The sequence below is a fragment of the Trichomonas vaginalis genome, chromosome IV, assembly GCF_026262505.1.
Source record: "Trichomonas vaginalis G3 chromosome IV, whole genome shotgun sequence".
Taxonomy (NCBI): Eukaryota; Parabasalia; order Trichomonadida; family Trichomonadidae; genus Trichomonas; species Trichomonas vaginalis.
The window spans coordinates 10,135,033-10,162,763 of NC_067206.1; the positions used below are offsets into that span (position 1 = coordinate 10,135,033).

Below are 27,731 nucleotides of genomic sequence, written 5' to 3' on the forward strand. Positions count from 1 at the left end.
AATATAAAGAAACTCAAATGGACAATACCAAAATGAAATGTTATTAGTATGAAAAACATTTCCTTGACAAAAGTTAAAACCAACTACAGAAATAAATGACGCAAGACTGACAACGTTGGGGTTAAAAGCTTTCCCAATTCACAAAAGATATTATTGGTTACATGGAAGAAAATCCGAAATGGCCTTACAAAACATATTATTTGGAAACGAGCTTATTCCATATGGACAAGCTCTATTTGAAGAGCTTGACCGGAAACTCAGAAAAGAGTCATGCAAACAATACGCGAAGACTCAAATACAAACTTATGACAAAATCTTCTATGGCATTTATGGTTACCTGAGATGGCGAACCAGAGCCCAAAGGCAAAAAGGACATGGCGAAATTTACAAACATACTAGGTGAACATGAGGCAAAGATGCAAACAAGCAGAGGGCAAGTACCAAAAGCGACACCAAAGAAGAAGAGAAGAGTAAGAACAAAGTGAAAATAGTGAAGAAGTAACTTCATCTAGTGAAGTATGGCAATGAAGGAAAAAAAGAAGAGTTAAAACTCAGTCAGGAAGAAAGTAAAGCTTGGTACGAGTGGGTTCTATTATTGACATATAAATCCCAACTATTCTATATTTTTACCCATATGAAATGTACGCCGCTCAGAATATAACGCCAACAGTTTTGGGATGCCATGAAGGAAATGTTTCCGAATGGTATAACGAATGCGACAATGCCATTAGAAGGTCAGAAATAGTTCCTGGAACTTACGGAATATACAACTGCTGTTTCTTATGGAAATGTAGGTGAGTTTGGAGAAGGTTCTTCAACAACAGTAGATATTGCTTGCGACAGGTTTTCATATTATTTCTATTGACAACTCATTCTTATACGTGAACAAGACATTGAAATAAAAACTTCTGCCAAGTTGTCTGAACAAGAAAGTTACATAGGAATTTTCTATGTCGGATACCAATATGCTCCAGAAGTTTCATGGGATTATAAGATATATTCTAACTCTGACTTAGTTCAAAACGTAACATGGGCAAACTATGAATGGTTCGCTTTGAGAAACTCAGTACAACCACCAAAGCTAGAGAACAAACAGACCAGTATGCACAACTATTGAGAAATAAAAGAGACTTGACCCTAACGTTCCAGGAGATGTTAACCTTTCTGCGTTCAGACAAACTGCTGCCACTAAAGTAAAACTGAAACTTAGAGTCTTTTCATCTTTCCTCATCTTCAGGCTTTTTAAGATACTTGCCAAACTGGCAGGAAAAAGAAAAACAAAAAAAAAAAAAAAAAATAATTCTGTTGAATACTTCACAGACAAAAATAAACTTAGAGTCATTGCACCAACAACAAGACCCATTCACTATTACAGACGTAAAGGGAACAAAAAAAACGTCATTCGCCGAATTTTGCAAAGACAAAGTTGACTTAGACTTTGGTTTCTCAAACCTCAACACTGAAGTAAACTATTTTTCAATGGTGCTGGAGATGCTTGGGACCCAGTTAAGTTCAACATGCGAAATTTGAATGCAGAGAATAGAAAGCAGACTTGCAGTCTATATGTTGGACCCAGATATTTCAAATGCTTTAGCGCTCAAATATATTGCAGTTCCACTTATGTTCCCCCTATACACCAATATCTGTCAAAGACTTTGCAGGTGAAGTTGGGAAACCAAAGTGCTGACCCAGGTGCAAGAACAGATATTGCTTTAACAACTGCAATGAAACATCAGATACTATGTTTGTACTGTTCAGACGAAACTATAAATGACTATTCTTGTTTCTACAACCCTGGTATTAATATTCATATAAACATAGATGGCCAAATATTATCCAAGAGAAGAATAATTCTACAGTTGAAGATATTGAGGTCATACAACTTGACATTAGATGCTATGAACTTTAACAACAACTTCACAACAACCATTAACCCTGAAATGCAAAGTTCTATTATGCCATATGTGAAAGTATGGACTCATACAGGAGGTCAAAAAACTCAATATACCAAATGGAGACCGTTCAAACTTTTTGCTTGGCATTCCATTTGCTGACTCAGAAGACTTTATGGGTGTATTTCAACTGTTGGTACTGTACAAATAACATATACTGGTGACAGAGACGGTCCAGATGAATTGAAAGCCAAAGAAGTTTACAAACACCAATAGCACTTTTCACGGAAGATGCTCTTTTGAAGATTCGTTCGATGAAACCTGGGGGCTCCTCAGATTGGATAACGGACAGCTTCCATCGAGCAGATTTTGGCAGCAGGTCAGTAAGTTGTTCTTGAACTGGACTTCTCTCCGTCAAATATGACAGTACGCCAGTTTTGAAAATATTGTATTAATAAACTTTCCTTTAGAAATATCGGTCAGTTTTGTTGTATATATTTTTGTCTGCTCAAGAACTTTCACCCATTTCGTTATACCAACTTTCTTTGCTTTATGAAAATATTTTGGTTCAGCAAAGACTGCTATTTTCTATAACATTTTCCATTGTTTGTTAAAGAACTATTCTGTCAATGTATTTGTATTGTTTGTGGTGTGTAAACTTTGTTTGCTTCAAATTCGAAGAGATACTCAAATACGTCCATCTTTTTATTCTAAGTAAAATGTCATTTCCGAAAAATAGAAGCGTAAGTGTTTCAAAAGTTTAATGGCGGTGGCAGATGTGAAGTTAATATCACCAACTCAAAACAAACAGTCAAAGTGTTTTGTCAATGTCAAGAAGAGATGTTGAAGTGGGGAAACCATACGAGACAAGATGGTATAACAATTGTTCCTGTAAAAAGACAACAACATACCCTTGAAGTTAGCAGAGACTAAGTTCTGTTGCAGATATTCCGAAAGACTACCAACAATGAAAGACAAACTTCAAACTCAGGAGAAGATTTGTCAAGCTTTAGGTATAATGTTAAACTTGGTCGAACACAACCCTGTAAAGTGAACTCATTATGTCATGCACTCATGAAGTTTTGAAAGAAACTATTGAACTTTTGACAGAGAGCAGGACGATAATAAACATCAAAAGAAATAGAACCCGACGTTAGTTTGCTGTGGTGTTTTCATATAATGTCATTGACAAGAAATTACGTTAGAAGGAGGTGAAACGTTGAACTTAAAATATAGTTTTCCCAGACGTTATTAAAAATATTTTGAACGACCCACAACATTTCATTAAAGTTTATTTGCTAAGTAAAATGCAGAAGACATAGTGGTTTATTACTATTACGACTAAAAACCCTGAGTCATATAATTCTATAACAACAAACTTAACAAAGTCCTCAAGACGATATTGTAAACTAACCTTAAACACAATGACGACTAAAGCTGTTTTGCTCTTTTGACACGCAGAAGATTTTATTGTTGTTGAATGGTAAAAAATACTCCTTTGAAGATACTTACTCAGAATATACCACCAACAGGTTTTGTTGACTTATTTAATACTTTAAGTACGGGTGTAACATGTGCTGCAACTAGAGCAGGGTTTCATTATGTTTGGATGTCCGACTGAGTTTTACTATTAAACAATATGAGCTATAATACAAAACTTATATCGGTTTTTACTACAACAGTTTCCTATAACAGGAAAAGTGTCATACAAGGAATGTCTATTCCATGACTTTAAGTTACACCTATTTTATATATTGTTTCAAACTTAGTTCAAAGTTTATTCGAATGTCGACAGAAACTACTATGACCAAAAAAGTAACTTATGCGATAACACAAACACATTCTCTGCTGGTTTGCCTATTGTTCATTTCGAATGCCAGAGTTTCAGCATTTAGTAAACTCAAAACACTTTAGGCAAACATAACTTAACCTTATTGACGCAAAACTTTGTTCCTGTAAACTTTTATGTCCTATGATTTGTCAATGACGCAGAAAGTTTTCGAATTGGAAGATTGCAACTGGTGAAAGGTATTGTATTACAAGAACAACTTCAACAACAATAGCTCAAGAACAACTTCAACAACAAATAGCTCAAAGAATTAAAAAAAATATTTTTTTATTTTTATAAAAATGTACAGAATAGATGTTTCAGATTTTTTATGACTTCTCAAACATTCAGAAAATATGGTGTCCATTTTCGAGACTTATAACAAAGCAGTCGGAGAATTTGAAACGTTTAGTCATTTATGTCGACTCTGCCCAGAATCTTTATGTTATGAAAGAATGATGTAGTCTTTTAACAAAACCAAGAGCAAACAATAGTGTCTGAACAAGAATGTAGCACAGAAACTAAGAAAATAAAAGTTGTAACAAGTGGCATGAAATAGTTAGATGCTTGGATATCTTATTGTTTCAAAGTTAGAGATTTTTCAGTTCTGGTATAAAGTGTATACACACCTTCTCCAAACTTCTATTTCTTCTTCACTGAATACTAAATATGAAACACGAGTAGAATGGACAAGAAAAATATTATAGAACTTGTTAGACATGTCACAAAGAAATTATATGCAATGGAAACGAAAGAGTCTTATGAGTAATATCTAGTGTTGGTTTGCAAAATCTTAACAACATCCAAGTGCTAAAAATGAAAACATGCTCTCATTATAATTGGGAAAACAAGGACAGGTAGAACACTATTCTTTACAGATATCTTATGCAAACTGTTAAGGCTATTCGAACCCGAATTATGACAAATTATGAAAACATCGGGCAAGTTAACTCTTCAATCAGAGAATATGAAACTTATAGATGTAACGAACTTCAAATATAGAATTACAACAAAGTTTTGAACTCAGATGCTTTGAAGAGTCTTATAACAGAGACAAAGTTGGAGTTGTTGTAAGAAAATATAAGACCAAAGAGTTTGTGAAAATGTTGCAAATTTCATTATGGTTTCAAACAATGCTGTTCCCATGAAGTTAGAAAGTTACTGACAGAAAGAAATGTAGTTGTTCAGAACGTCAGAAAGCTTCATATGCAAGATACAGAATATTTTGACGCTTGTCAGAAACTTTGACATTGACTTTACAACACTTTTTTCTATTTTATGACATTAGACTATTTCAAAGTTCAATCCAAGACAAATTCCACATACCGAAAGAGAGACAAACATTGTAGAAGCAAACAAGAGATGTAATGAAGTTCATAGAAGTAAAGCGATTCTTGGAGTGTTTAGATGAAAAAGTCTTTATAGATGAATATAAAACAATATTGTCAAGAGTATGGTTATATCGGCAGCTTCTAAACGTACATTCTGGCAAATGTCAAAAAGTCTTTTAGACTACAGAATGGTGTAGTATACAAAGAAAAATTTTTCTGGGATAAATTTTAAAAAAGAAATATTTTTTATCCGATAGAAAAATGACGAAATTCATCTCAGTAAACAAGTACATGTCAAGGACTTAAAGAAGAACTAGACCCATTCACATATTTGAGTTTACTTCTAACCATTTTGAAAAGTCTTCATTCAGCAAAGTTTGGAAACATCGAACCAGTTAAGTTGCTGTTGTGACTAAAAATGGTTCGAAATTTGAAGACTTAGACATAGAAGGTTTGTTAACAGTCAAAGAAAGTTTTTGACAGAAGGTTCTCAAACCTTAAAGAAGGCAAAGCATACAAACTTGTTATATACCTTATGAACCAAAGAAAGCAGACGGACTATGAATATTATGAGGTCTAAGATAGTTGAAGTTCAAGGTAAATTGGGTAAAAAGATTTTAGAGTCTAAGCCAGTGTTTGCTCCTAAAGAGGAAGAGAACATTGACATTGACCAGGAAATTCTAAAAAATAAAATTTTCTTTTTACATGTCAAATTTCTTCTTCTCTGGCTCTAGGTTCTTTCTTCTCTTCTTCTACTTTCTTTTTCTTTCTTTTCTCTCTTCTTCTTTTCTGGTGGAGTTATGTCAAACTTCTCAGAACCATATTTTTGTAAAAGTTTCTTTGTCCTTTAATAGCTCTTCTATTCTGTTTTCTATTTCATCTTCAAAAACAGCGCATGTGTCTTCTCTTTGCATTCTAAGAAGTTTTGTTGGACTTCATCTCTCCAAAGCGCGTCATCTCTGTCAACAAGTCTGTCATGACAAATTTTAAGGACTGCTCTGCTTAATGTTTTATGGTTCTGTCATATTCCCAGAAACAGAACTTTAGAACAAATTCACCTTTTCTTGTTTTACACTATGTAAGATTTTATGGTCGACAGATGTTTTGCTGTCGAAAAAGTTTGTCTCGAATATAGATAGCGAAATCGCTAGACATTTTTCTAAAAGATAAAAATTTTAATTTTTCTAAAAATATGTTAGAAAAAAATTTGCTGACATGACAAAAAATTGAGAATGTTTTAAATAAGAACAAGAGGAAGTTGGAAAATGCTCAGATAAAAACCCATACATGACAAGTTCTTATTTGCTCAGAATGGTATAACAGGTCTAATTGCACCCGCCTGGGTCGGGTAAGACTTTCACTTATCTTAAAATGGCTGCACAACAACAAGAACTAGATGAGAAGAACCCATTCTATGAGTTAGTTGTTATTTGTAGTACTTCGGGTCAATTTGACCAAACGTCAATTCGTTCAAAGATATTATAAAAAAGTCTAAGTAGTATGTATAAAAAGACTCTGAGTTGTTAGATTGGATAAAGAAGTACCAAAGAAGAGTTTGAAGTATAATGCTATAAATGAGTATGTCCATTCGAAGTTTAAAGACCCAAATGAGGAAATGCAGAGAATATTAGAGAAGAACACTTCAGAAACAAACAGAAAGAGATAGAATACATTCGAAGAAATTGCAATCTTACGATTGGAAGACTTACCCTCATAGATGTCTTCTTATCTTAGATGATTTCGCCTCTCATCCTTTGTTAAAGAATAGAGAACAAGACATGTGTCGAATTCTTAAGAAGCTCAGACACTTTAACATCTCAGTTGTCATTTGTGTACAGACAGCCAAGAGTTTAATAAGGATGTAAGAGAATACTTACTGACATTGTACTTTTCCCCGGATTGTCCGAAGACGATTTCATGGAACTTATGAAAGAGTCCATGGCAGGTAAGTTTGACAGACATGAAACATGGGAGAAGTACAAAGTCATACAAGACCCTCATACTTCTTTCAGAATTCATATCTACGCAAACAAAGTTCAAATTGTAAAAAGTCAAGCGTAAAAATGTAAGTGTTTAGTCTTAGTCTGTTGTGGTGCTGGGGCTGTCGGTTCTTCTGGCTTTGGAATGGACTCGGTTGGGTGTACGTCGGACATTCGTTTGTGTCCTGTCGGAAGGAAGAACTTTTTCTGTTGAAGGAAGGACTCGGAATGTCGGAAGGAAAAATTTTTCTGTCGAAGGGAAAAACTTTTTCTGTCGGAAGGAAAAACTTTTTCTCGTCGGAAAGAAACTTATCTGAAGTTCGACCAAAAAAAAGTTCTCAATTTTCGAAATTTGAATGGTTTACGGACGAACAACAGGAAATTTTTTTCCAGGTTGTCGGGAAATTTTTTTCAGTTGTCGGGAAATTTTTTTCTTGTCGGATGGAAGGACTCGGAATGCCAGAAGGATTTGACAGACAATTTACCTTATAGAGCTACCTGAGCCATCTGAAGTCAAGCGTAAAAAATAAATGGTTCATTACTCTGCTTGTTTGAAGTTGTCAAAATACTCTGTTATTTTTTCCTTTAACAATGGAACTGCAAATCTTTGAAGAAGTAAGTATTTCAGATTACAACTCATTATATCATAGTGTATTTGAGGTAAGTATCTTGAACTATATGTTTCACATCTTCATTCGGTGTCATTGAAATCGTAAGTTTTCGCGATAGAACCAATTTCTGTCAGATTTGTAAATCTTAGCAAGGTCGTAAAGCTTTTGTGTTTCTTCTGACTAAATGCAACATAACCATATCTCTGTCTTCTTCATTTTCCATCTCTTCAGTATAAATCATATACTTATAGTTCTTTTCCTTTCCTTTTGGTACCGAACGTGGTATTCTTTTCTGTATGTTTTTGTCTTCTTTCATCATATCTTCTCTCTGCTTTGTACAAAGTTCGTCAAGTAGCATAAAGTATGTAGATTGCATAACGAGGTGAAGCCCACATTTGCTATTGAACTAACTAGGAACTTATGAACATATATACCTTTTAGATGTGATGGTAAGTTTTGTCTGTCTTGGTACATCTTTTTAAGTTCTACATGTTCGAACTCACTGAGGAGTTCATGAGTGCTATTTAATTCAAACCAGTCTTGTGGTTTCTTAGTATCTGGAGCAAAACATGCAGTCAAAATACTTTGCATTTGGTACATATCGTCTTTGACCGAACGAATGAGACGTAACTGTTTGTTATACTGTATGTACTCGTATTCTTCACTTATGGCTTCATGAACGATAGCAGTTGTTGTGTTCTCTGTTGTTGTCATATCTGTCTTTACATACAAAATAAAAAAAATATTTTATAAAAAATTAGCGTTATTTTCTTACTTTCACAAAAGACCAAAAATAAAACGCTTTACATGTATTTTTCAGCAACTTCGTCAAATAATTTTATAGCTTTACCTATTCTCATCTACTTCAAACGTTTCTTTACCTTTCGTGGAGCACCATACATTTTCTCAAACTTTTCAATAGTTCGTGTTTCAGCAGCTCTCATATCGTTAACGAACACAAACCTTGACTCTATTGACTGTACTGTCATATCTTTGAGTTATATATATGTTCTTCCTATCTTATATCTTTTTGTGTTTAAGTCCTTCGGTTTCTGAACGATGTAAAGTAAGCCTTCACTGCAACGTTCCGTATCGAAAGAACCATATGTTATGAAGTTATATCCAACAACTGGGTCTAACCATAACAAAACTTTGGTATAAGACTTTGTCAATGAGATATGCTGTAGTTCCATAGAATCTTACCGATATCATAAGCTCAGATTCTTGTCAAAATTTTCTGAGTAGAAGCAATTCTAACCCAGTCGTGGATGTTTTCTTTCCAGAATGGAGATATAATGTCTGACAAAGAATATTTGTTGTATTTCTTTGAGTATCTTACGTTTAAATCACCAATTCTAACCACTTTGGTGTCATTGTCTATCTTTTTAACTGTTTCAAACTCAGTGTTTGTCATTTTCTGTTCTTACATACAAAATAAAAAAATATTTTTTTAAAAAACTAACTTTATTTTTTCTATCTTGTATAAAAGATATGATTTCAGGGATTTTTTTGACGAAGTGTCAAAGTTCTCTTCGTAAAAAAATAACAGTTATATAATGAAATTTGGTCATTTTTTTACGATTTTCGAATGGAATCTCGACCCGCGGTTTTCTTCGGGTCGCAAACATATGAGGAAATTCATGAAATTTGGTCATTTTTTTCGGCAAAAATATATTTTAGGGTAGATGGTTTTTAGGTGTCACCAGGTCACTCGGTCACTCGGTCAACTAACATCTTTTTGAAAATGGTGACAACATGACATTTTGACAACAGTCCAGGAAATAAACTTCATCGTATATGTTTTGTCAAAACTTCTTCATCGTAATGAGCGTAAATCAGACAAAAATATATTTTATGTTAGCATGTTAGATCTAACACGTTTTCTAACCTCTTTTCTAACCTCTTTTCTCACCTCTTGAATTTTGTATAAAAGATATGATTTCAGGGATTTTTTTTACGAAGTGTCAAAGTTCTCTTCGTCACTCATAACAGTTATATAATGAAATTTGGTCATTTTTTTCAGCAAAAATATATTTTATGTTAGCATGTTAGATCTAACACGTTTTCTAACCTCTTTTCTAACATAACTATTTACAAGCGTTTTACATGGTATATGTTGCGATGGTTCATGACTTTAAACAGTTTTGTAGCTGAATTCAATAAAAATATATTTTATGTTAGCATGTTAGATCTAACACGTTTTCTAACCACTTTTCTAACATAACTATTTACAAGCGTTTTACATGGTATATGTTGCGATGGTTCATGACTTTAAACAATTTCGTAGCTTCTATTTCTTCTTTTAGTACATCGAATGTTTTCACAATGCCGAATGTTTCTTATATATTCTTCTTGACATCTGAAAGAAGGAAATCGTCAGCTGTTGGATAGTTTTTGTTTAGAAATGCTAACATGTCCATTTTGTTTTCTGCTGGTTCTCTGCTTCTTTCTTTAAGTCAGCATAGTCGTTTCGCATACGTTCTATCTCTTTGACGGAAGTTATATTTCCTCATTGCTGCTTTACAATTTTGAACATTGTGGGTTCATTTTAGCATTGTACATTGAAATTTGTCCTGCAAGTACAACTATAGCGTCAATGGTTTTCTTTAACTCAAAGGCTGCTGGTTTTATTTGTTCGTTCCATACTTTACCTCTTCTATCTTTATCTCTTATCTGCCATACACATTTTGCAACTAACGAAACAAAGTTGTCGTAGGTCTTAAATTCTTCAGATTTATATATGTCAGAGATGTTCTTATATACCATGTCGCAGTCTTTGTCCATGACTTTGTGGTTGCAATGAAATCCAAGAAACTCATAGTTAACCTTACGTATGAACTTCTTATTTCTACTGAGTCAGTTGGTTCACTTCTATTTCATCGAATTCTGGAATAGTAAGCTTTTGTTGTTGTATTTCAGGAAGTTTAGGTAGATGGTCAATAATATCCTGCATTTCATAAAGATATTGTTCATTTGTTTCATCTTTGCAGTGCAATCTAAATCTCCTTGGAGAAGTTCTTGCTTTATCTTCTGGATTTCTGTTTCGAAAGTATATGAAGAAGGAATGAAGCTTTTCATTTCTACTAACATAGATGTTGGGTTCATGACTAAAGAGTTTGGTGAAGTTGTTGCTAACATGTTCTTACAATAAAAATAAAAAATATTTTTTTAAAAAAACTAACTTTATTTTTTATTTCGGGAAAATTCATGAGTTTTGGTTGAAAAATTAGGTGGAGCCAAAAGTGGCTCGACCTCAAAACAAGCATTTTGTGAAGAATATAGCAACCGGAAGAAAACCGGCGGTTGGTTTTTATACAAAATTCAACAGGTGAGAAAACAGGTTAGAAAACGTGTTAGATCTAACATGCTACCCTAAAATATATTTTTGGTTCATTTACACTCGTTACGATGAAGAAGTCTTGACATTTTCCCGACTGTTGTCAAAATGTCATGTTGTCTCATTTTTTAAAAGAAGTTAAATTACCTGGTAGCACATGGTAACATGGTAGCACCTTCAGTTCTTCACCTAAAATATATTTTTGCCGAATTCTGTATAAAACTCATGAGTTTTCTACGATGTTAGAAAAAATGTTAGAAAACGTGTTAGATCTAACATGCTACCCTAAAATATATTTTTGCCGAATTCAATAAAAATAAATGGTTCATTTACCACAATATTTTGGTACAAAACGACCCCAAACTTTTAACTTCTTTGCTGCAGCTTCTAATGCTATCTTAGCGAGTTCATATTCTCTAAATTCTCTCTTTAAATCTTCTTGTTCCCATTGGTCTAGTTCGTATGGAGAATCTCTATAACCATAACATATCTCACGTTCATGTTCAAATTGTTTTTCGCACATTTTTCTAACTTCTTGTTCGAACAAAGGTTTAGCATTCTCTACTGTATCTTCAAGTTCTTCTTCATCTAATTTCTCATGAACTTTCTTGTCTATGGAGTCCATAATTTTTCCAACTGCTATGCAATATTTTGGAGAAGCCCACATTGCTATATAGTTTATAAGTCTTGGGTCTACATACGTTCCTCTAACCTGTTTGATTTCCTCAGAAATTCCTGCATGAATTTTGTATAAAAACCAACCGCCGGAATTCCGGCGGTTGCTATATTCTTCACAAAATGCCTTATAATACTCTTCCCAGGACTTATTTTCCAACAACTTTCTAAAGTCTTTCCTAAACTGCTGACACATATTTGTTACATTTATATAACCATCCTTGTCTCTACGTAAGACTTCAATACCGTTGTAAGTGCCTTTTGTGAATGTTTCGCCATTAGATTTGTTCGTGAACGTTTTTGCTTCGACTGACATTACTGTTCTTACAATAAAAATAAAAAATATTTTTTTAAAAAAACTAACTTTATTTTTTATTTCGGGAAAATTCATGAAAATTCAAGAGGGTAGAAATGAGGTTAGAAAACAGGTTAGATCTAACCTTCTACCCTAAATTATATTTTTGGGTCCTTTACGCTCATTACGATGAAGAAGTCTTGACAAAACATTTACGAAGAAGTCTTGACAAAACATTTACGAAGAAGTCTTGACAAAACATTTACGAAGAAGTCTTGACAAAACATTTACGAAGAAGTCTTGACAAAACATTTACGAAGAAGTCTTGACAAAACATTTACGAAGAAGTCTTGACAAAACATTTACGAAGAAGTCTTGACAAAACATTTACGAAGAAGTCATGAAAATTCACGATGTTAGAAATGAGGTTAGAAAACGTGTTAGATCTAACATGCTAACATAAACTCACTTTTTCAGCACTTTTCCGTAGTTATATATGAAAGACAATTCGAGATAAAAGTCATAGTACAATGGAACAATATGTTGCACACCATTTGTTGTGAACCAAACTTGAAAGTCAGAGAAACTGTTACTAGGTGGTTCGTAGAATTTAGAAGCAAAGTCATAAAAGTCCTTACCGATACATAGAAAACTATTGTGCTTGAACTGAAACTTGCATGACACATAACATTTTGAGGGTCAAACACGTTTCTATAAACTGTCAAATCTGCTGGTGAAGTATAAATTTAAATGGACCATCTGGTGGGAATGGTTCGTCTGGTTATGTAACCGAAGAAATTGTGCCCAAGAACGTTTGTCTACTTTCCAAAATAAAAACTCTGTATCTCTTGGAGGGTTAATTTCAATCTTTTGAAATGAAACGGTGGAGTTCATCTTGTCATATTCTAGTTTCAGAAGTATGTTCCATTTAGTAAAGAGTCGTATTTTTCTTGAAATTCCCAATAGTATTTGTTCATTTGAGTTTGAAAGTCATTTAGAGTTTTCTCAAGACTTTGCTCTGAACGAACTGTAAAGATTCTCATTTCATCAAATTTGTCTATAAGACCATCAGAACCTTTATACTGCCCATGAAAATATACTGCGAACATAAATGCGTTAGTTCTATTTGAAAACAAAACTCTTCTAAATCCTATTGCCTTTGCATCTGAAGACTTTGAAAACAACGAACTGGATAGTCAAACCGTATTGCTCGGATGAAATTTCTTCATCTGAAATAGTCCTACCAGCATTTGTAAAGATATAGTCTAACGGTTTTGTATCTGCTACTTTGTTCTTTGTTTTTCAACCTGAAGCATTTAATATATGTAAAAATATATGGTTTTAAAATGGTATGCCATTTCATATTTCTCATCTAACAAACATGTTGTCTGACTGCTTGAGGGTTAGGTTGGTACCATTCGAACTTGACACTTGCAATTCCTTCAATTGCATTCAAAAGTCTGAGTCGGAGTCAACCATTTGTTCTCTCTTGTAGTCTTGAAAGCGTCAAGAAGCATTGCAGCTGTTGTGACATTGCCATATGCATAGTAAATTGACCATCCAAATCTGTTATGGTCAATCTGAGATTGTGTCCTTTCTTATTTCCGTCTTGTATGGCAGCAAGTACACCCATGAAGCCTTCTTTGTTTCTTCCTTCGTCAAAGTTTACTGTAAAGGTTCGACCAGAAGTAATTTGACTTCTAACTTCACGGTACTTCTCATATGCATATCTTGTTCTTTTCATGGGAGCATGTGCGTCTTCACCTTTTCCTTTTTTCCTTCTCAAAGGATGCAATTGTTCGTCATGTTTCCAGTAGAATCTGCAAAGCCGTCGTGTCCTTCAACTTGAGGTTCACTAACATCGAAAGGCATGTCCATAAGACGTTCTTCTTCTAACCTCTCTAGTCTGTTTGGATAATTTGCACGTGCTGTTTCCAAATCCATTTGTAGCGAAGACCAGACAATTTGTCATAGACTTTTATGGGTCTTCCCTTCCTATATTTAAACTTCTTCGAAACTCTCCAACCATATCTTTGCAACTCTGCTTTTATTCTAGCAGATTTTCTATCCATTCTATATGGGGGCATTTTTATAAAAATAAAAAATATTTTTTTTCTCTTTACTTTACATAACCGCCTGCTGCCATAAGTCTTTGACGCCAACCCATACCAGCTAATGAAGGTTGACTTGGTTTAGTTTCCAAACTAAACTTTGGTTTTGGTTATCTTCAGTTTTTGGTTTTTCTTCTTCTACCGGTTTTCGTCACTTTTCGGTTCCTCTGACTTTACCTCACCTGCAGAACAGTGTGTCGTCAACATCTTCATAAATATCATATATGCCATTTGTTTTGTTTTCCTTTCAACTTTTTGTGTTTGTTGTAAAGTTTAGAATATTCGACTCTAAGTCAATGAGATGTTCTATAATGAACTGTTGGTCAGTGAAGTAAACTTTTCCATCTGTTGTCTCGAAAGCTCCTTCAGACTTCAATATTTTATTTGTGAGAGTCTGTTTCTTTTTTGAGATACTTGCCGTTCCATTTTTATGAAAAGTGACTTTATAGTTAGGGTTTGTATTTCCAGACCTGGCACTTTCTATTATTGAATTTTTCTCTTCATCTGTAAGTTCTTTGACAGTTTTGACAATGGTTCTGAACTTTTTGTTTGTGGTGTCAAATCTACCGTTTCAACTTCTTCGGTCATTTCATCTCAGTAAAAAATTTTAGTTTGGTTTGTTTTCAACTGGTTGTTTAGGTTTTTTAAGTCGGTCTAAAACTTCCTGAGGTATAGGAAGAACTTGACAAACACGTTGTGTAACTGCTGGAAGCCGACAAATCCATCTTGAACCCATTTGTCTCAATGCTGTATTGTTCATTTCATCTCAGTAAAAAACTTTACATTCCCCACGTTGAGGCGGTTGAGGTTGGTTATTGTTTACCCATTGTTGTGCATGGTTATAATCCTCTGTTAAAGAATCTTTCACCTTGGTCCATATAGTGTCCTGCTTGGTTATAGTAGTCATTTGCTTTGTTATAATAGTTTCCTGCTTGTCTTCCTACATTGTCCATCCATCCTTGAACTTTTCCTCTTGTTTCAGGATTTGGAATAAGATTTGTTGCATCTCGTGCTACATCCCAACCTTCTGTACAGTTTGTATAATAGGTTGTGCTTTCTCTTTAAGTATACCTAATTACTCAAAATCTTCCTTCCAACTCCAAATACACCTCTGGCTATTGTTCCCACTGCGGGCAAAAATCTAGATGCAACTCCTGCTAACGCGCCAAATAAACCCATTTCTTATGGGTTAAAAAATGACGAATCCAAACAAGGACCCCTATGTTTCTAAGGCAACAAAAAAAGCACTCATGATAAAAATCTTTAGTTCAACACAAATGCTTGGTTTATGGATATCTTAGAAAACATTCCGAGAGTTAGAACAGATGGACCACCATACTGGCTAATATTTGTTGGTCAAAACAACAGATACTGTGAAGCCATACCATTACAGTCCAAAAATATTTTAGATATCTTAGCAGCTTTGACAATATTCGTTGACAAATACCATCCAACAAAACTGACATCTGACTGTGAAAGTTCTTTCAAATCAGATGATGTAAAAAACTATCTGCGTTCAAAAAATGTAAACCAATATTTCATTGTCGACCAAAACCATTCTGCTCTTGGTGTCATTGACGGTTGTATAAAAATGTTAAGAGACTTAAACCAACCACAAGGTGGTGAAGCAAATGAAATGTCATATGACGACAAATATAGACCATTCTCCATGGCAAAGATGAAGACAAGTTTAAATATTTACAATAGCCGTAAACAAAAAGGTTTGGGAAACCACTCCCCCGAAGAAATGAAAAAACAACCCTGACTTAGAGAAAGACTATATATTTAATAATTTAGTCAAAAGAGACAAACAAGAAAGAATGCCGGGCTTCAAACTTCAGAAAGGTGACAAAGTAAAAATAGAAATACCTAAACGCGACCCATATGAAAATACTATTGACTATGACAACAATGGGAACCCGACAGGTACTCACATTCGTGTTCGTAAAATAGAAGAAAGTATACAAGAGAATATTATGAAGTTTTAGGCAAACATGGCAAAATGTACAGACTGCAAGCAGAAATAAAACTACTATTGTCAGACCTCGTTTCAAACTTGTCAAATTCAAGGTGGTATACTTTCAAAGACAGTTCCTAACAAATATAAGACAACTCCTGACGAATATGCTAAAGAAGTTGAAAATGACGACTAAGCAATTCTATACCATGCGTAAACTGTCATGTAAGGTGGCATGTAGCTTTTACTTTGTCCCGTTGTTTGCGTATACCCTGAAACGCGATGTGTATGGTTTCCATCTCCCTGAGTGTTACCCCAAAACAATTATTAGCAAACTGAACGTTGTCTTTAACATCATATCCTTTACCTTTTGTCATTGCTGACCAATCCCAAAATTATGCTTATGCCAACCTGCTTGAGATGTACTTAAATCTATGTAGTGACTTTGCGCAGGTAAATTTTCACCTGAAATCGTTTTACTTCCACCTGTTTCCTTTGAAGAGTTTGCACAATACAAAAACCTGTCGACTATTTGAGTCCAAGTTCCAAAACCCAGAACTGTTTCTGGTCTGGTAGAGTTCATTGACGTATAAATAGAGCCTATAGGATATAATGTTTGAAGTATTTCTGTCTTTAATGTTTGAAGCTCTGTTTTGTCTGCTTTCTTCTCATATAAATCTTGAGCAGTGAATTTAACGTTATTTTCATCCTCCATGACATAAACATTTCTACATCTAATGTATTTCGTCGTCGTTATGTTTTCTTCCGATGTTAAACCTTGTGGAAAGTTAGGAGGTTTCCAATATAATACATCCCCATCAGGTTCTTCAACCGTTCCTTCAATATTTTCTATAGCAACAGTTGCGAAGAAATCGTGTGTATGTCCAACGTCACTTTTCCTGTTTAAGGTTTCTTGTAAGTTTGTAATATTTGCAATGGTATGTGTATGTCCAACGTCACTTTTCCTGTTTAAGGTTTCTTGTAAGTTTGTAATATTTGCAATGGTATGTGTATGTCCAACGTCACTTTTCCTGTTTAAGGTTTCTTGTAAGTTTGTAATATTTGCAATGGTATGTGTATGAGTCTTTTTAGAATATTCGTTTTCAGCTCTTGTCACTTCACTTGACATTTTATTGTCAACATATGTTTTGTCTGCTAGTTCAGGATGAGTATGTTCTTTTGTTGCATAAGCTTTGTTAGCTCTTTCTTCTTCTTTTGCTATTGCATCGTCTACATATGTTTTGTCTGCTTTGTTGTCAACATCTGCTTTCAAAAAGAAGTTCTTTTATAGGTTTCTCGTTTAAAGTTCCTTTTGTGGATTTATACAAACAGTATGGTTCTTCTTGTCTTGAAACAGAAACTCATCTGTCATTGGGTTTAATGTCAGTTTTAAGTTTCCTTCTTTCAATGACTCAGATATCTTAGAATAGTTTGAAAAGTTTGTTGTTCTTATTTAAGCTTGTATAATGAGTTGTCGGTTGTGTTGTATTCTCTCATAGACGCTGTTTCATTTGACATTTTATTCTAGATAAAATATGCTTTCAATAGAAAAAGAAAATTCAAGAGTTGCTACAACTAAACCATTAGATGAACTTTTTACGAATGTCGGTCAAAAGTTTGAGACAGAGACCGTAAAGCATGAAGGCTATCGTTTTGACTACCCGTTAAGATGGTTAAGAGACCCATCCGTCACAAAAGCTATTGGCTTTCGTAGAATGAAGTTCATTCAGAAGCCATACATGGTTTCCCATTTACAGTCGGTTTTGAAGTTCGATACTATAACAAAAAAACGTATGTATGAGAATTTGAAACGGGAAAACTTTTACAATTAGTTTGCTGTAAACTTAGAAACAACTCTTCAAGCTTTTCAAGAAAAAATAAACGATATCTATATCGAATATGCAAACAGTATAACATTGACGAAGGAGAATACCATCTCGATATTATTTATGACAGGAAAAATGCAACTGTTAAAATCAATAGAATAGAAGACCTTGGAGAAAACGTTTATATTTCTACAAAAATATAACAACTTGGCATGGTATAGATTTATGAGGATGTTAAATCAGCCTGCAGCATATCCAGTACACCCAGACTTTTATGAAGTCGAAAACCCTAATGGAACATATGAAAATGTTTTCGACCCAGCTGCTATTATTGTTCATGCTTCATTTTCTGGCGCCCAAAACTCTTTTTTATGCTTGGCAAATGACTTTTACGAAAAACCTACAAAGCTATATGAACCACCAAGTGGAAGTATTTCAGACTTTCAAGTATGGTTTACTACAGATGAAGAAAGAGAATAATTCCATATACCATGCGTTTTACTTAGAACTTAGTTTCATATACAACTACTATCGAACGGTAAAAATATAATTTTTTAATACGGTTGAGTGTTGGATTTGGTTGCCAACTAGACTGTGTGGCAGGGTTCAGGTTGTTGTATAACAGGAGCTTGTTTTCTGGTTCAGGGTCTTTAGGTATAATACCAACAAACTGACCTACTTCTTTTACCAATATTTTGACTCGTTCCAAATTCCTCTTCCTACGGTTTTTATTCCATTCCATATACCTCTTCCAACTCTTCTGAAGAAGTTTCCAATACTACTGAAGAAACCCATTTTACTATATGTAAAAATCTAATGTCCGCCTAGTCTCTTACGTTTCCTGTTGAGTTCCATAGCATTCTTTAACTGGAGCTCATACATTCTGTTTCTCCTCTGGTAGAAAACATATTCTGGGTCAACTCCTGTGTTTCGCGTCATCTGCATAAAGTTGTTTATATCCCACTTCGGGGTTTGTATAAAACTCTTTCCATCTCATATTTGCATACCATGTGGCAAACCTAACGCAGCGTCATTTGACATGGCAGTTTGCATTTGTACATCTGTGGCACTTGACCATAGTTTGCCATTGCAGTTGTATTCTAACTTCATTTGGAATATTCTCTGGGTTTGGTTGTCCAGGTTGCTGTCATGCATTGCTAAGTTCTGTGCGTCCATTTAATATTAGATAAAAATATCTCTTACGAGTACATATACTGAACATTTGCAGGCATTGGTTCATCTTCATATTCTCTGTACTTTTCTGCCACGTCAAATAAATAAATGACACAATGGAAAAAACCTAAACAAGTAGTCCTATTTCAAACCACATTTACTTACTAGTAAAATTTCTTTGTTATGACACTTTCTCCGGTTTAAGGACCTCTCTCATATTCTATCTTGTCATATCTAAACTCATAGTCATGTATGTCCTCTAACCATTTCATAACGGTTTCCAAACCACTTTTATCGGATGTAAAGTAAAAGCATGGACAGTTATGTAAAACGTCTAAAGTTTCTAAAGAGTCTCTCAAAGTCCAGTCTACTTGGTATTGAAAATCCCATGTGTTATAGAACGGCGGGTCCACTATAAAGAAAACATTTTCCTTGTCTTTATATTTTTCATACAACTCTGTCCAATGACATCTCACAAACTCTATACCCTCAATATATTTTTCTATGTCCTCTTTGAAAACATTTGTATAGTTAAGATATAAAACTTTTGACATAAGTGTTTCAATGTCATGAACTCTTATAGAACCACTATATAATAGTCTAGCAGATATACTATCCCAGTCTATATATTCTGCTTTTTTCAAAACCTCTCTCACAATATTTTTGTTATCTAATGGTATACGTTCCATCTTACCTATAGGTATCTTTTCTTTTAACTCTTTCAATATATTGTTTGTGTCTGGTATATGTTTGAGACGGTCCATATAGTTGTCGAAGTCATTGCATATAATCTTTGAGTCTGGGAATATTGTATGGCACAAATGGGATATATAGAAACTTCCACCGAACAAATCTACAAATGTTAGACCATTCGGTAGTTTCTTAAGTTCTCTCAATATAATATCTTTACATTTACCCTTATTTCCAAAGAACGGTAACGGTGGTTTTGTAAAATTCATTTATATATAATAATAAAAATGTTTTTTCCTGAAAAGTGACAGAAAAGTGACAAAACATGAAAACATATATAATTTGTGAAAAGCTCCTGGAAGACCCGTATATAAGAACTTCATTTATACTAAACATCTTCAGGGCTAGAAGGGGCGCAGCCCTGGAAGCCCCACTTCCTTTTTTTTTTTTTTTTTTCTTTTTCTGATTATTTGTTTGAACAAACAATTGTATCATACCATCAAATTTATCATATATGATCCATATTTTTGTTGATTAATTCATAAGAATCGTTAATACAAAGAAGATTTTCTTCAAGCCGAATTCAATTCATTATGATTTCTTGATATTCTATCTATATTTGTATATAATGCAAGGAAAGTAGCATAATGTATTGTTCATTCCAAAATATTTGTTCATTTAGTTATCAATTCACAATTTCGTTCATGACATAAATATATATAAAATCGTTAATGCATCATTTAGTATAAAACTTAAGATAAATCCATATAGTATGCATGATAAATCTTTATGAATAACAAAATAAAATAAAATCTTTAATTCTTATGAATTCGTGTTTTATATGAACTGAATTAGTATGAACATATCTTTCTACAAAATACTATTATCGTATGGATCTCTTAGATTTGATTGTATTTTTGAAACCTTAATTTTGCAATTCCCATTCATCTCGATTTTTCCTTCAGGACAATTTCTACAAATTATATCTTCTGATATTACAATCTTTGTACATGATGATGGAATTTTAATTTCTGAGAGACTTATGCATCCCAAAAATGCGCGTTTTTCAATTGTTACTATTGAATCTGGTAATTGTATTCTTATCAAACTTATACAATTATAAAAAGTTTCTAACTTTACAGCAGAAATTAGGCATGAAATATTAACACTTGTTAGATTTATGCAATTACTAAATGAATTATCATATATCATATTGATCGATTCAGGTAAATCTAACTTAGACAAGCTTCTACAGTTATTAAACGCAAAATTATATATATTTGAAAGATTTTTATTGAAATATCATCCTGAAAAAGCATTCGCATGAATATCATTGATACTTATTGGTAAATCAATTTTTAATAGGCTTTTGCATCCATTGAATGTAAATGGTTCAATCATCCTTAACTCTTTAGGGAAAATTATTTCTTGCAGACTGCTACATCTTGCAAAACAATAGAAAGATATATTTCCTTTGTAATTTGTTAAGTTTACCAATCTCAAACTTTGACAATTATCGAATGCATTTGAAGCTATATACTCTATATTTTCAAATTCAGGAATTTCCGTCAAACTAATGCAATTATGATATGCATAACCATCAATATATTTAATAATTTTTGACATGTTAATTGATACTAAATTTCTACATTCAGCAAAAACCACTATTGAATATTTAAAACTCTTATTGAAAGATTTAAATATTTCAAACTCGAACATTCGCATTTTGTGAAAATATATTCAAAGCTAAATATTAACAATTATCTATCAGAATTTGAATCGTTATTCAAAATTAAGTGTATAGAAAAGTGGATTTATTTGAGAAAAACTGTATAGAAAAGTTCTTAGAACCATTTTAGGCATGTAATTCAAATTTTGAAAAATATCCAAATTTCTATGTTATATTATCTGCATAATATAACTTCACATAAGTATGAAGAAAATTTTTGAAAATTAACTTTTTCGATTAAGAGTTTGGAACATCAAACATCATGCAAAGATCTCCACTTAAGATAACTGGAAAAATGTTTAAGTTTCATTAAGTTTATTTCAAGAAAATAAAAATTAATTATCCTAAGTTTCATCTATAACTATATTTATATGTTACTCTTATGATAATGATTCATTTATATCAAATACAAGCACAGTTCAAGAGATTTAATTCTCCATATGCTCAAATTGATAGGATCATTATCCTCCTTTTTTAATGTCACTTTTTGTTGAAATATAATATTAATTGCAAAGGAATGAGTAAAATTAGTTTTATATAGTTTCATATCTTCCTAAGGCTACAATTTTGATAATTATAACACTTTCTGAAAGTTAAAGTTTATATTTTGATGCCAACCAGTATTTTCGAAGTCTGTTATGAAAGATATATTTTATGTACACAAGAATTTACATTCAATATTGGAAAGAATCTAGTTATGAATTTAAGTTAGACAACGACAATAAACTTAATAAACTGCCTCATAAATACTTCTATACTAAATATGAGCAGGTAGTGCAATTTGCCCTAAGTTTCGGGAAAAGTCCCTTAAATTTATAATTCATACTTAATGTTCCTTTTTTCATGCCATTTAAAAAAAAGTTATCTCCTATGAAAAATAAGAAATGCAGTAAAATTGAATATTTTTAGATTTGCAATTAATACCTAATCATACGTTTTCACCTGATCCGGAACCAGATTTTGAACCATTCTTTCCTTTCTTAATAAAGATAACTGCAACAACAATAATAATGGCGATAACAGCTATGACACCAACAATTATTAGTCCGATCTGCCAACCAGTTAATTTGGATGGTTTCTGAGTTATCGTTGGATTGTTGTTACGAGATCCGTTTGGATTATTAGGATCGCTTATCTCTTTGCTTGTAGTATTTGTTTCTACTTCAATTTCGCTTCGAGATTTTATTTTATTTTCACCATATACAATATATTGCTTATCTTTTTCAAAAAGCATTTCTTCTTCTTCTGGCGGATCTGTTTTTTTATTTAAATTTAAAGTAATAGTTCCTTCATCTTTTGCAGATTTTTCAAAATCAATGTCTGGAAATTCGACTGAAACAGTAAAAGTTTTAACATTTGATAAATCATCCTCCGAAATGATAGCTTTGATGTTTTCATTTGTAGATGCACGAGTAATTTCTTTAATAGAATTGTCAGCATTTTGATAAATAACTGTTTGGATAAAACAATTTAATTCTTTTTTATTATTTACTTCTGAGCTTCCATATATTTGTTTAACTTCAAATGATAATGAATCTGAGGATTTTGTTGAAAAATATGAATATACGATTTGATTTATATTTTTGATAATTCCATCTTCTTCCCACGATTCTGACGAATTAATTGAAGGGTGAACTTTAAAAATTTGTATTTTGCAACCCCCAGAAATTTCTAAACATTTAACTTTCGATTGTATGTCATAATTAGATGAGTCGTATGAGACCACAAAAGGATTTTTTACTATTACAGGTTCATTTATTTCTGAATTTTCTTTCGAAATATATTTTGCAGTGACTTCATAGTTTGTTTTGTTGCTTGCAATGAAATAGCCAAAGTCAAGACAATATTCTTTCGAAGGTTCCAAATCGAAAAAGTTCCCAAGTCCAATTCTCTGACAATTTGGGAATACTTCAACTCTTTCAGATGGAATTCTTCCTAAAGCAAGTGCTTTGCGAAACATTAAAAAAATGGTTTTTATATAATCTATCAATTATTTGAGAAAAAAAACCGAAAATTAAATCAGTCTAGAAGTTATATATTTGCTAGAAAATATTGGTCTTATTAGATAAATGGAATTTTTTACATATAAAATTTCAATACAAACTTATTACATGTAATAATTCCTTGAATCAAAATTTTGGTGGATTGAAGATTGGTGTTTCAGTTTTCAAAAAATGTTAATTTACCTAAATTCAATACAACCACTTTTTATAATCATTTAAAAAGAGATTATGTTGAGCGTATAAATTCACATGTGAATTATTCTCAAAAGTATTCAATTGTAATGAGCTTTTGCATTTATTCGATTTTTTCAAAAAATTATCTAAATTTGTGATGAACATATTAATATATTCATTTGGTTGGCGATTTTTATTCAGATTGAATATTTTATATTATTTGAAAATTTGAATAGAGAGCAATTTCTGACAGTATAAAAATTGAGGATGTTTTATTGTCGTCTAGAAAAGTGACAAAATTATTATTGTCGTCAGACGACAATAATAATTTTTGTTTTAAAATTCGTACAATTCATTTCTAACATTTTAATTTAGATAGGAACATCTCTATTATATATAGAATCATGTGGATATGCAGTGGATGTATGGTTGTATATCATGCAACTTGATCACATTAGATTAAAGTTGTTTTTGACATATAACAGATAAAATTCATTGGTTTATATCGGAATACCTATAGTAATGCATAAAATATAGAAATAAGTGCAAAAACACATATTTTAATTTTTGGAGATTCTTTATCTAATTTTATTAAATGGTAAGAGATGTGTTTGACATTGTGTTATAATTGTAATATATGTTTCTATACTACTTCTAATGTGTTTATTTGTGTATCTCACAGAATGAATATAGAGAATATATTCCAAAACTTTATTATTGCAATTATTAAAGTTTGAGCAATAGTATCAGGTTATTGAAATGTGAAATAGTTAGATTTTACTGTGAACAATAGATAATTTAATAAAATGAATATAAATAGTTTCATTTTTAATTTATATATTTGAATTAATTATTTTATACAACACATAATGAATATTACTACTTGAGATCCTATTATTGGTTTTCTTCATTAAAATAGTCTAGTTTTATAACCAATTTTGGAAATCTCAGCACAAAATTGCATTTTCAACTGATTTGAGCCAGGAATATTCATTACTATGCTTTTATAGGCTGGACATATGAAATAGAAATCAAAATTCTCAATGTTTTTAATATAATTTATAGTATATATTTCAGGAGCTGCAATGGAAGCAAAAATCGCTCCAGTAGTACCAGTAAGCCTGGAAGGAAGCCCATTCTCATGGTTTGGACTTCCTTCAAGGCTTTCTTGGATAAAATAAATCTTAATTTATTGTTAAGGGAGTATTTTTTCAGGAACTGGTCCCTACTGTGGCCAAAACTTCGTAATAGTCCGTTCTCAGGGCCAGATTCCTCTCCTGCCGCCATAGATCATGGCAGCATTTGAGAAAGCTGGCTCTGAGAACTGTAAGCGAGGTTGTAGCATCTGTAGAGGTCAGATCCTGCATTTTTAAGTCTTTCAGGATCGAGATGATAGGAGATCGTCAATGATGCGGACGATCTCCCTCAACCTCGATCCTGAGGATTGATCTTGCAGGCTCTGACCTCTATTGTGGCCAGAGCTTCGTAATAATATGTTTTTAGGGCCAGATTCCTCACCTGCCGCCATAGATCATGGCGGCATTTGAGAAAGCCGGCTCTGAGCATTATTTGCGAAGTTCTGGTCTCTCATGAGGCCAGGACCTGTAATATGAAGTCTTTCAGGGCCGAGTTCTCACGAGATCATCTACCATGATGACGAAGATGGAAAAACTCGGCCCTGAGGATTGATTTTGCAGGCTCTTGCCTCTGATAAGGCCAGAGCTTCGTAGGGACGTTCTCTCGGGACTGGAATCCTCTCCGACCGCCCGAATCAGGGCGGCCTTTGAGGAAACCGGCCCCGAGGATGCTTTGCGAAGCTCTGGCCTTTCCTGAAGCCAGAGCTTGTGAGTTTCATTCAGAGCCAAGTTCCTCTCGGATCGTGCCTAATGAGGACGACCGTCGAGGAGCATGGCTTCGAGGATATGAATTGTGAACTCTGGCCTCGATGAAGGCCAGAGTTTTTAAGTGAATGTTTTGATGGGATGAGCCTATGATCTTTAAGCTCGTCCCATCAAAACATTTGTTTAAAAATTGAATTAATAATTATCGTATATATTGAAAAAATAAACTTGAAAAAATTGTCATATATAAAGAATATAATAAAATAAACATAAAATTAAATAAAAATTTCCAAAAAAAATTCAAAATTCTGAATTTAAAATAAAAAATTATAAATTTCATATGAAAATTAAGAATTTGGAAAAATCTAGATTTATAAAGTAATGTTATATATGGTTTAAATATGGCAGTCCCAACGGGAACCGCGGTAATTTACCGAGGTTTCCGCACACCGGTTCCTTTTTTTAGGAATTTTTTAGATTAAAAAATATGCTTTGTAAATCATTTTTTGTAAATCGGCAAAAATTTGGAAATATTCTGACGACAATAAATCTGGGAATAGTATTTTAAATACGAGAACAACCTATTTAAAAGTGTTTCGCTCGATTTTGTATAATTTCAAATTTTCGCATATAGCTTTCCGTGAATTACCGTGATTTTACCGCCACATCAATAGTTTTGACCCTATATTACCGCACGGCAATGTTTTTCTCGATTTTGTACAGCCCTAGGTTTAAATGAGAATATGATTATTAATTGAGAGTTTTAGGTAGAATTTGAGAATAATCATTTCCAAAAAAAAGAAATTTTTCTAAAATGAGTTTACCTTTGCATAGGATGATGCTCATTCCTTGCAAATATAAAATCATTTTCTGAAATATAAGGCTTGATTCACATTCTTCAGATCAATTGCAAGTTTTCCCTGATTTGCTCATGTATTTGCAGGGTCTATCACTAGGACCCTGCACCTATATAAGCAAATCAGGAATTGTATCTGACACATTTGCATCAAAGAAAAAAGTGCAAGTTTTTCCTGATTTGCTCATGTATTTGCAGGGTCTATCACTAGGACCCTGCACCTGTATGAGCAAATCAGGAATTGTATCTGACACATTTGCATCAAAGAAAAAAAGTGCAAGTAATCCACCATATGAGCATACATTCGGTGGACAACCAAATTATACCATGTATATATGCACTTATACTGAGTATATTGATATATAAGTTGTTTATGCAATCACAAAACCAGCGCTATTCATATCTTTGATATATATATATTCAAGAAACAACGATAGAAACTTAGATACATATCTTAAAAAGGGGAATTACGAGATATTGTTTAATTGTGTTTGCATTTGTATATTATAATGCCTTTAATAAGCTATTATTGATATTTAGAGCAATATAGAGATTAGAATTAATAAAATTTTAAAATAAATAAATTAAATTATTATTATGAATATTTACCACCAAAATACGCGACACAACCATTTTTACCATTCATAGAATCACTATTATTAATTATTTAGCTAATTAAAATTAATTGATTCTTGCCTTATGCGTTGGAATAACTCAATTAATGGTATACAAAAATGATGTTCATGAGCAAAGTTATATATCATTTTCTAAGGTAATATTATATTAAAATCTATTTAACTAAGATAATATTATATAACATATTTCCATTTATATTGCCAATTAGTTTAAACATAAATAAATAAGAATTATTGGTTAGGAAAACGCAACTATTGATATCATGAAAAATAATTGAATTTGTGCTATAAATACACATTTTAAAGGGTGCATATACCAAATTTTACCTATAATTCTATAAAGAACATATAGGTCATATGCTATATTAATGCATGAGAAGATCAAATCATAAAGAACAACAAATTGATAAAATGCGATATTTATTTCAGAATAATAAAGCTATTTCTTGCTATGTGAAGAATTGTATTTGAATATATAGCTTATTTACAATATGTCCGCATGATTTTATAGGTTAAAAATATGTTTTGAAGATATTCATAATATATTATTTGTAAAAATATGTTATATATCCTTAATAACTATATGAAATATTTATATAAATATTGCTTATTTAAACCATATAAATAATTTAGTTAAAAAGCACACCAATCCTGAGATTCGCATTGTCGTCTAAAACCGCCAGACGACAATAATACAACCCCATAAAAATTTGTGTCGAAAATTTAGTGGTTTTTTTATCATAGACCACATCACTTCCTTATATCATTTTAATGTATTTATCAATATT

General features: G+C 32.6%; 3 protein-coding genes and 5 pseudogenes across 8 annotated transcripts, besides 1 other annotated feature; all 8 read right to left on the bottom strand.

The window, feature by feature from the left end:
- Positions 1 to 16,313: part of a mobile genetic element that runs on past the window's edge.
- On the bottom strand, positions 7,722 to 8,355 carry TVAGG3_0063010 (annotated as a pseudogene). The gene has a single exon. A coding segment is annotated over exon 1 (634 nt).
- On the bottom strand, positions 9,870 to 10,779 carry TVAGG3_0063020 (annotated as a pseudogene). The gene has a single exon. A coding segment is annotated over exon 1 (910 nt).
- On the bottom strand, positions 11,304 to 11,969 carry TVAGG3_0063030 (uncharacterized protein; the record flags this gene model as incomplete). The annotated part of the gene is made up of 1 exon (XM_051221470.1): positions 11,304 to 11,969. The coding sequence occupies one exon, from the start codon at positions 11,967 to 11,969 to the stop codon at positions 11,304 to 11,306; it is 666 nt and encodes a 221-aa protein (XP_051106456.1).
- On the bottom strand, positions 13,321 to 14,020 carry TVAGG3_0063040 (annotated as a pseudogene). Its single transcript has one exon. A coding segment is annotated over exon 1 (700 nt).
- On the bottom strand, positions 14,307 to 14,647 carry TVAGG3_0063050 (annotated as a pseudogene). The gene has a single exon. A coding segment is annotated over exon 1 (341 nt).
- Positions 14,667 to 14,819, bottom strand: TVAGG3_0063060 (uncharacterized protein; the record flags this gene model as incomplete). The annotated part of the gene is made up of 1 exon (XM_051221471.1): positions 14,667 to 14,819. One exon carries the CDS (start codon positions 14,817 to 14,819, stop codon positions 14,667 to 14,669), a length of 153 nt encoding a protein of 50 aa, XP_051106457.1.
- A 17-nt stretch (positions 16,314 to 16,330) lies between the features above and the next one.
- On the bottom strand, positions 16,331 to 17,388 carry TVAGG3_0063070 (annotated as a pseudogene). Its single transcript has one exon. A coding segment is annotated over exon 1 (1,058 nt).
- A 4,974-nt stretch (positions 17,389 to 22,362) lies between these two features.
- Positions 22,363 to 23,394, bottom strand: TVAGG3_0063080 (glycoprotein 38 family; the record flags this gene model as incomplete). Its single annotated transcript, XM_001300409.1, has 1 exon — positions 22,363 to 23,394. One exon carries the CDS (start codon positions 23,392 to 23,394, stop codon positions 22,363 to 22,365), a length of 1,032 nt encoding a protein of 343 aa, XP_001300410.1.
- Positions 23,395 to 27,731: the final 4,337 nt, after the last annotated feature.